This window comes from Cynara cardunculus (genome assembly GCF_001531365.2).
Source record: "Cynara cardunculus var. scolymus isolate 2C chromosome LG 12, CcrdV1, whole genome shotgun sequence".
Classification (NCBI taxonomy): Eukaryota; Viridiplantae; Streptophyta; class Magnoliopsida; order Asterales; family Asteraceae; genus Cynara; species Cynara cardunculus.
The window spans coordinates 35,445,430-35,456,523 of record NC_037539.1 but is presented as its reverse complement, the minus strand read 5'-3'; the positions used below and the strand labels follow the sequence as shown (position 1 = coordinate 35,456,523).

General features: G+C 33.7%; 1 protein-coding gene across 1 annotated transcript in view; it reads left to right on the top strand.

Annotated features, from left to right (window-relative positions):
* The window catches only part of LOC112523862 (NAC domain-containing protein 73-like), a 14,932-nt gene extending 5,994 nt beyond the window's left edge, over window positions 1–8,938 (top strand). The window contains exons 4-5 of the mRNA XM_025133534.1: window positions 4,904–5,127; window positions 8,752–8,938. Of these exons, the coding sequence (XP_024989302.1) occupies window positions 4,904–5,127; window positions 8,752–8,938 (411 nt within the window). The remainder of the gene's footprint in view (window positions 1–4,903; window positions 5,128–8,751) is intronic.
* The last annotated feature ends 2,156 nt before the right edge of the window (window positions 8,939–11,094 follow it).

Below are 11,094 nucleotides of genomic sequence, written 5' to 3'. Positions count from 1 at the left end.
AGTAAAAGATATTTCTTTTAGCATTCTCTTTTCTTGTATTTGCTAAAGCTCTGTGTGTAACCAAAKRTTRTTYARATAGRTTTCCTATACCTTATCTTTCCGCAAACAATCTTGTAAAATCTGTATTGATCTTCTCTATCAATATATATTTTAAATTTGAAAACTTTGTGTTTGTATTCATCCCCCCCCCCTTCTACAAACTGTTTCTAATCTTGTAGACCCTTTCGGGACCAACAATATATATATATATATATATATATATATTGGTTCAAATGCTAAACAAGATTATCGTGTTAACTTTGTTAACCGATCTTGGCCGTTAATTTGAATAATAAACGGTTGTGATTTAATGATATTTAAAAATTAATTATTAAATTAATATTTTCAATTAACATATGTGAACAAAATGTCAAAGGGTATTTAGGTAAAAAGTAATCTATCTTTGATACACGAGTTGTTAGACATATGAACAACTTGTGTATATCCTCAAAACACATCAAACAAAAAAGATTAGACATATGAACAACATGTGAACCATATGAACATCTTCTGTATATTCAGGAGCCAACTCTGTTGTATGTACATGAACACCTACGAAGCTTGTGTTCACATGAATCACAGATACTGTTCATATTCATGTGATGTGATTATGCATATGCATCGATATGAACATCTATTGCCTTTGATATGTGTTCATTTAAACGAATTCAAATGTCATACTAATCACTTACCAATAGGAACGCTTTGATCATTTTCTTCATTATCGGAATTCGAATTGCGAATGTGGTCTTAGACAATTTTAACTTAGTCATTTCCATTGTTGTCGATCTGTTCTACAATATGTTAATCCATATTACTCGGACGATATGAAAATCTTTTGCACTTACGAAAACAATATCATTATATGGAGAACATCATTTGTAAATTATGATCATGAACACGTATGAAATCACATACAATATTACATCATGATCAATTGGTGAGATTTTTTAGATTTGTAACTCCCAATTAATTATTTGGGAGTTACATAAATGTCAAATTTCCTAATTACCCTTGTATTTAATATATGAGTTACATTTGAACATAAAGAAAAGATGGAATATGATTGGTTGATCTTGGTTAGCATAGTTAACACTAATTTCTTGGTTAGTATTTAAACCAAGCTCTCTCTCTCTCTCTATATATATATATATGTATGTATGTATGTATGTATGTATATATGTATTTAAACATTTTTATCCGCTAGGGAGGATAATCCTTGACTAAGTGAAAAATATCAACACAATTATAATACTATGAAAATCATATATAAGAGGAATAAAAGAAGCGTGTATGAGTGAAATAAGTAATGTTTGTAGTACATTTTTGGAGATATTCACATTGTACAAAAGATTGTCTTTTCAGATGACCAAATATTTTGTTTTTAAAGTTTTATAAAAAGATAGGATAAAGACTAAAAAATGCACATAATATGAGGATATACATGAAACTTTTGCTCGAGTCAAACAAAAGAACTTTATTTTTCCAAGGAATGTACAACAAATTTTCCTTTTTGAACAACAATTTTTTTTAGGATCAGATAAATTTCCCATCGGATTCTGAATGAAATCCTATACACTCAACAATACACAACTTTTTAAGTCCAAGTTTTCTCACTCTCTTGGTTTTGAGATTTCTTTGGATAGTTTTACAAATTTCTTACTTTATTATTTATTGAGAACAGGATCCTTTTAAAAGATGAGTTGAAAAAGAAAAAGAAAAAGAAAAAAAAATCCTAGAGAGAGAAATTGAGAAAATGATTGTTGATTAAAGTAGGCAAAAAGATTTGACAAGAAAAACGAGATTTTGGAATATTTTTGGATAAGCAAGAATATCCAAAACCATGTTATGATTGTTTGTGAATTGAAAACCAATTCAGAAACCAACATTGATGGAAAATTGATTCCATTCTTTTTACATTATTATTATTTTTTAATATAACCGTACATATATCAACATAAAGATACACAACTTATATATCGTCATAGGATTTGGAAGGATGAAAGAGATTGTGTACCTTACTGCATGACTTAGAACTTCTTAGGAGAAGACAAAGGTTCAGAAGTAGACACAACATTAGAAGCATTGAAGGGCTTCCCCAAAATCCGACGATAAAGTGAGGTTGAGTATATACTATAAGTTAGGACTCAATACCTCAACAATGTTTAGTATGAATATTACGTAAGCATCAATGTCTCCATCAATTATCAGTATATGCATTGACTATGCATCAGAGTATCACCAAGATTATTAGCATTATACATCACGTTTTGATAAAACAATCCTAGCGGTGCTAGTCTATCGTACATCATGTTTGATTAGTGTCCCAACAATGTTCAGTTATTACATGATGCATTAAGCAATAAGTTTTCAACCATGAGATGTGTGATTGCCTAGATTATGCACAAGAAGTTATCCAACGTATACAGAAAAATTCGATAGTCAAACATGCTACCGCTATGATGTAAAGTAACAACATTAGTATAATAGAAATACATAATACATGGAAAATTATGTTAATACACAGTGTAGACCGCTAGAGTTTCAGGCAGGGGATAGAACAATGTTGAGGTCATCATTTTGAAAAGGCATAGTCATATATGTTAAGCAAGGTAAATAAAGTCCAAAGTTTGTTGGACTGAAGGGTTAGTTGCAAGAGTTGATAAAGTATACATATCAACCAAGTAGACGGATAAGGTTATAAGTTAAATTCTTAACACTTTTCATGTGTCGAATTCGACAAAATGTGTAGCTAATGAGTCCGCTGTCATAAATTTGGAAGGTGTTGAGGTTAACGATACGCTCACTTATATAGAGGAGACTGTCGATGTGTTGGTCAGAAAGACAAAAATATAAAGGAACAAGAGTACATCTTTGGTACTTGTGATGGTGTTAACGAAAATTAGCATTCTAAAGGTAAGAAATGACATGGTAGCCAAAAATGAGATAAAGATTAAGGGGCCGTTTAAACGCTTACCCGAGTAAGCATTTGCCGATTCACATTAACTTACCGAATGAATATAATAAGAACCAAAAATCTTGCCCGGTAAAAGCGAAACTAGGATCAAGAGTTTTACCCGGTAAGTGAGGGCGACGACTCTTACCAAGGTAAGCGCTTAACGGGTAAATTGTTGCATATGATATCGTTTTGGTAGACTAAAATCTTATCCGATAGGTAATTGATGGTGTTAAATTTTATTAGTAAGCACTTACTGGGCAAGTGTTTGGTAAACGACCCCTAAGACTCTTCAACAACTTAACGAGTATAATATTCTGACAGACGAAATTCTTTAAAGGAGGGGAGATTTATGACACCCCAAAATGGGGTAAATAGATAAATATGAAAAGGAAGGGAAAAACAAAAGGGAAGCCAAAAATGTGAAGAAAAACATCAAAAGGGCCAATCATGCCAGGAAAATGAGAAATAAAAAAGGAGTTTATGTTCAATAGAACCAAAAATGAAAGAAAATTTTAAAACATGGGTGAAAATGTAATATTGGGCAAAACATTGAAGCCAGGGACCGAAGTCATTATTCAATAGTTCAGGGGGTGTGTCAGATGTCAAATGGTTGAATCTTGAGGGACCTGTTTGGTAAAAAAGATATTTCTGAATTTTGTAAAAGACAACTCGATGCTCATCTTTGAAGAACACTATCGGATTGTGTAGTCAACGAAAACAAATTGCAGATATAAGTATCCACTATTGTCCTCTCCATATTTGGTTCAAGAAATTTCAGAAAACATGGAGAAACGAGGGAGAAACCGGAGCTCAAATGTAACACCCTAAAATTATTTATTTAGATGAACACACACACACACAGATATATATATATATATATATGAGATAGATTGGATCCAAACAAGATAAATGAAGGAAACTATGACTTAATAAGAAATCACGCAACAATGGGGAATAGTGTAGCGTTTACACAAAAGACGACAATTGAGACGATGAAAACAACCTACTAATCTTAACTATTCTATGTTTAGATTAAAGACGGGTGTTCCTCTCATCTTCTAAAATTAACGTATCGATAATCGATGTAACACTCAAGCACCAAAGGCTAATTTCAAAAAGAAAAAACCTTTCACGAACCAAAGCTCCCCTCAACCCTTTGGATCCCCGCCGCTAAAGGAACCTAACATACATGCCAATATACAAGAAGTGTTAGGCTTACGCCTAGTGAGTCCAATCATGAAGTCGGTCGTGATCTTAAGCTATTTATCTCAGAAATTACACAATAATCGCAATGCCTATTTCCGAGTGGTAGTGAGAGGATGATTTGGAAGTTAAATAATAATCACAATGTCTACAACCAACTTACACCATCCCTCACATAATTAAAATAAAACCACCTCCAAGTCCATAGATCCTTCAGATTTTGTTCATATACTTGGAGACACTAACTTGGACATAAACAACACTGTTTCAACTTTAAGACTATGCGTGAGTCCTCAATTAAGGGGAATATTTCTATATTGCCATTAAAGATCTCCAGGTATAAAACATAAGAGTTCTAGAGTCCCATAGTAAATAGTACCTTAAATTAAGCATTTTACCAAGTGGTCATGTCTATTTCCAAAACTCATTTAATTTTTATAAGCAAGATCCCCAAATTCGCCCCATTTTAACCTAGAATCTCCTTTTCCATCCCATCAGGTAAATACATAGAATTAAACTATAGGGTAGTTAAATACATTCACATTAGCACATATGAAATTTCATAAAAAGATAGGATGAACTCACCTTGCAGGATTTAGGGGAAATCCTGAAAATCTTGGAACTATAAGGAATGGAAGGGAGGTCTTAATTCAATGAGATAACATCCTTCACTAAGAAACAACAACTGAAGAAAATTGATAGGGAAGAAGAAAGGCGCAGGTTGTCCTTGGTGCGGCACAACGACGCAGGCGGTTCAGGTGCAGTGCAGGCGCATGCGATTCTGGGTGCGGTGCAACGGACTCCGAGCTGGTCAAGGCTGGTGCTCTATTTTCCCCCAAACCAGTAGCTACGACTGCTTCAAATCTGGTCAAAACTAGCACTTTATTTGCGTTTAAACCAACAACTGTGGCTGCTTCGATCTCCTGGTCAAAACCAATGCTTTATTTGAAATAATATCACTAATGCTATTGAGAAGGGAAAAATGGTTTATAACCAGAGGATTTATTTACCTTTGCTTTTGATTTAAAATTATCTGAGAAGAGTTATGTGGTACCAGAGGGGCTCTGGTTGTTCGTTGAATGGAACCAGAGGGGCTCTGGTTGTTCTTTAACAACCAGAGGGGCTCTGGTTGTTCTTTAACAACCAGAAGGGCTCTGGTTGTTCTTTAACCTGGACCAGAGGAATTTTGGGTTGATCTTCAGGGTCAACCAGAAGACCTCTGGTTATGATAAAAAGTTCTTGATTTTGTTTTCAAACCTTTATTTAGAACCAGAAGCTCTGCATGTGCTATGCAGAGACTCTGTATTTGAAATCAGAAGTTCATGCCAATTATAAACTGTTTTTATACTTCTTTCTCTTATTCAAACTTAGAAGCTATAACATGGAATTCCTTTGGCAAAGTAAGACAGAGGAGCTCTGGTTGACACTTATGTTTAAACTAGAGGACCTCTGGTCATATGGGGAATTCAAATAATTGTTGAGTTTCTTCTTTAAGTCTTTATCTGGATAGATGATCCAGAGGGGCTCTGATTGGTAGACCAGAAGCTCTGATTGTTAGACCAGAGGGTCTCTGTTTTATCTTGGTTGTCTTAATTGTGTAAACCTATGTGGTGTAATATATATTTCTTTTGAATGAAATATATGTTTATATGAAAATATGTGAAGTGGGGTGTTACAAATTTTTATGTGCATAAATAACTTTTATGCTTATGTCTTTGGACATGGTTTTCTAAATAATCCTAATATACTCTCCAACAATTTTGTTCTCGTTTTTGTGCTTAAAAGCAAAAGTGCTCTCTTAAGTCTTATCCTATATTGAATTTCGTGCAACCCAGACATAAGATCAAAATATCAATTCGGAAAGTGATTTCTTACACGATTCTCAAGTAATAAGCTCTTGATCGACCAACCCTATTCTGATCCTATATTTCCCTAACACCCTTTAGGTCTTGATTTGTTTGAAAGGAAATGGAGAGTTGATTCCACTCCTTGTTCGAACTTTTCAAAAAGCAAATGTTGGTCGATTTAACTACTCCATTTTCTCCTCATCAAACTTTTTAAATAGATATGAACCTATCATCATGTATCATATCATGTTTTTGATATAGTAAAATATTGAAACAGTTATATAGATAATACTGATTTAGAAAATATAATTGATTGATTTTACGTTGTTAAATATAAATTATTGGCATTTTGACGTATTCAATTTTGTTTTTTTATTATAAAAACTATTAATTGAAGTTTCTAGTTCTAGTCCATCTAGGACGTAGCCTTTTAGCTTGATTGAGATAACCTTACAGCAACATATGGTGCAAGAAAATGATATATGATTTACAAAATGTATTCGAATATTTCAAAGAAGTGGAACGAATTTTTACTGATCCAAATTCTAAAATATGAATTAATGGAGATATTTTGATACAAACAAATGACCATAAATTGAATTAATTTCAATGAATATAATCAAAGCAACATAATCCAAGTATTTATGGTAATAAAATATTGATATATAAATCATAAATTATGTATTTAAAAGAAAATAGACGCTTAAATTATTTTATTTTTTTAAATCAAGTTGTTTTTATTTAACAAAGATTTAAATTGATATTTTATATAATTAAAAGTCATTTATTCAATAATTTTATTAAACAGTTATTTGATTCAAACAAAAATATATATTGTGGGTAAGGTGATCATTTTTGACATTCAGATTGTTTATTCAACACAAAACAATCAAACAACAACTTATCTGCTATTATACATACAACTTTATCAATACACATAACTTTATCCATTCATCTTTTAAGGAAAAAAGAACCGTATAATCTCTAAACAAAATGAAGATGCTCTCAATAATTGTTCTAGGTAGCAAGAGGGACTCCATGTATTTTACGCCCTCCATCACTAAGGTGACAAATATAAGATAAATGTTTTATAACTTCCGGACCGGGGGGGGGGGGGGTGGTCATAAGGTGGCTTCGACTGTGGTTAAACACTTAAGATCGGTCCTGACATTTTTAAGGTATTGTATAAATAAAAAATAAATGTGGGTTTTTCTCTTCTTTTAATTATATTGTTTATTAATTTTTATTACTAAATTTAAAATAAATCTTTAAAATTTTGAATATATGTGAAAGTATAAAATACTTATAAATAATATCAAAATAAAAGCAAAATAACATTTACATCATTAAATTGATGACCATAAATTTCTTATAGTCAATTTTTTTTTAACGTTTAGAATAATAATATTCAAAACCTCTAACTGGAAGTATCTAATCTTATATAGAATTAACATTTTATCAGTAATTACAAAAACACGTATCAGTAATAAAGTTTTACTGATTTATCACTGTCAAGAAAACATTGACACTAAAAATTTGATATACGTTTCAAGAACTACATAAAAATAATCAACAATAATAAATAAAAAAAAACTAAATTATATTTAATAATCGAACAAAATCACAGGAGAAAATCATTATAAAACATTAAACATTTGTTTATAGAACGAGACTTGGACTTTTGAGTCTTTGAAACTACAAGGACATGGTTTGCAACTTCATAATGACAACAATCAAAGATTAAATAGACAACTAGGAATTTTAGGGTTTTTGGTAGCTAATTTGGAAAAGGAAATTAAAAAAAAAATAAATAAATAAAAAGACTCCTAAACAACAAGTAGCATGATTAGGAACCATGTATCTGTTAAAAGAGTTAAAAGGGAGCTTGTCAACTCAACCACTGGATAACTTGTGTAGATAAATGGATTTGTCATTTTATATTATAATTATTGTTTGGGTAGAAAATATCAAAGTCACGCCTGACGTAATAAACTTATGACCAAGTATATATATTGCAGATAAGAACTAACGACTAAAGACCTTGAAGCTAACGGTTGTCATTTTTTATGATAATCATATGATATTCTCGACGACTAAAGATACTCGTATTGTTGGTCGTTACTATATTGTTGGTCGTTACTAACCAACGAAGATCATATATTCTGAAGACCTTATCACTATTAACTCTCGACAAACAATGTTTTATAATGTAGGTATACTCCCATTTAAAGATAACAACCATAATTGAAAGCACGCATTCAAGAACATTAAAGACAAAGACCGTTGCTGACGTCAAGACTCATAAAGACGCATTTATGAAAATGACCCCTATATAAACAAAGCTCATTTCGAAGAAAAAGACACAAGCAACATACAGATCAAACAAGCAAATTTGCTCAAAGCATTCTCTAAGCTCTCAAGCACGCTCACAATTTCTCTACATATGATCATATTGTAATCTTTGTACTTATGATCATTGTCACATAAGGACGACATCCCTATTTGACGTCACTAGTGGATCGACGACATTTACTGTCGTTCACGGTTTTTACCCTCGACAGGGGTTTTCTATGTCACCAAATTCTTGTTTTTTATTTACTTTTTTGTAATTGACGTGTGTTTATTGAAGAATACAATCTTTAGTTGTTAAAACTCCACAACGACCTTAAATTATTTTTATAAAGTAATTTTTGGCATAAACAGTTTGCCACCCACCGTGGGCCCCCAACTAAAGAAATTCTTCGAAAAACATCCGTCTTTCAAACGATCTTTGTCAAGTTTTATCACTTTCAGGAACATGGCCAGTAGCGGAGGAAATCATGATGTTCTAGCTCAAATAAGAGCAGAACTGGAAGCTGCTAGTCGGTGTATCGATCTATTAGACGAATAAAATCGCAAGGCTCAACAAGAAATCTTTAATCTGAGGAACCTGGATTGACAGCAAGACCTCCTTTCAATCCTATGAATCCTCGTAGGCCTCCTCCCTATATAGGGAACCCAATTTTTCACCCCGTAAGCACTCCTGCAGTAAGCACTGTGCGATTGCCTCCACCACCACCTCTGATGCAACATATGACGTTTGTTCTGCCTTCTGTGATAGGAATCCCCATCATTGCCTTTCCCTTCAATTGTCATACCTACAACTACTTCTTCCCCAATGCCATCATTCCCCACGTTTTCAACATTTCATGCCTTGGATATCCCTGTGTCTGGTCACAATACAGAATCAACCATGCGACGGTATCCCATATGAAATTGGATCTTACGACTCAAGGCTCAGGTGTCATCCCTCCTCTAGTATCTATTCCAATGGTGACCAATGGCGTCAATCATAAAGATCCTATCGTACGATGCATGAAATAGTTAGAAGAGTAGAATGAGAAGATGTTGTCATTATCAAAATTACCAGGAGCTGCGTCCCTGTTGACGTGGAACCTCCAACAGGGTTCCAAGCTTCGCCCTTTGCCGATTCAATTGCCCTTATCGGCATTCTTAAAAAAATACGATGTCCCTGCTTTCACTCCAAAATACTCAAGAGTGACGGACCCAAATGAGCATGTAGCTGCTCAATATAAGCAGTTTATGTGGACAACATCGATCCCTCAGCACTATCAAGAGGTGTGTATGGGCAAGTATTTTGGAGCGACACTTACTAGAGCCACTTTGAAATGGTTGATCAATATAAAACCAGAATTGATCCATTCTTTCGCTGAGCTAGTCAACCAATTCTTCGAACAATTCTCTACTAGTTGCAAGATGGAGAAACAACTTAGCAATTTGTATTATGTCATTCAGAAGAATGGGGATTCGATGCGGAATTACTTCAATCGTTTCAATTCTGAAATGATTGGAATACACAATTGTGATATTCGAACAGCAATTGAAGCTTATAAGCATGCCCTAGACAACAGTATAGAGTTATATTTGGATTTAACCAAATACCCGACAAAACTTTTGAGGACGTCACAGCCAGAACGCTAACTCATATGCGCGTCGAAGATAAAACTGCCTTCCGATATAAGCATCTTCACGACAAAAAATCTCCTTAGCGTCAAGAAAGCAAAATTTTAAGTCAAGACCTCTCCAAAGCTTAAGCAGTCACGACAGATCTCAAACGTTTAATTTTGACAAATAGAAGGATGGCACAACGATTTCGGACCACAACATCCAAAAGTTTTGACGTACGGATTTAAAGGAACATCAAAAGATCTGATCGATGCTCTAAAAATGTTTAATTGATGATCAAGTGGCCAAAAAAGAGAGAAAAGCTTAATGATAAGAAGGATAAGTCGAAATGGTGTGACTTTCATGATAACTATGGCCGCTTGACGGACGATTGCTTGGCTCTAAGAAAGAAGATCACTTGGTTGGTCCTAAAAGAACATTTGTAAGACCTAATGACCAACAATGTTAAAACTAACAACTCACAACCACCATCCCCTGAGTATATAAAAGTCGTGAATTGTATTAGATGAGGATCATACATTTGTGGACTAACCTATTCTGAGGCAAAAAGATACGTTGGTGAAAGTCTTGATGATACGATGATCTTCAAATCGCACATGTCAAAGGAAGAATCGGAGTTGGAGGCAATGCCATTATCTTTCAACCAAGACTACTTGTGCGACCCCTGGCAGAAACATCATGATAGGTTGATCATTCAACTCACAATAGGGAATTATATGATGAAAAGAATCTTGATCGATGGTGGGAGCTCAAATAATGTCATATTCCTTAGCATAATAAAAGCTATGGGATTAGACAAAGTTGAAATCGTAAATCTAATGAATGTTTTGGTTGGTTTTAATGGTGACCCGACCAATAATGTTGGTGAGATAGTTCTTCCAGTCTATGCAAAAGGAGTCAACAAGTAGACTAAATTTAATGTCATTGGTTGCTCATCGTCCTATAACGTGATCCTTGGGCGACCATGGATTCATGACATGAAAGTTGTCTCCTCAACGTTTCACCAGATGATCAAATTCCCAACCTGTTGGTCCCAAAAGGGTCTACAAGAATACTAAACAGTTTGTAGAAGGGGGGGGG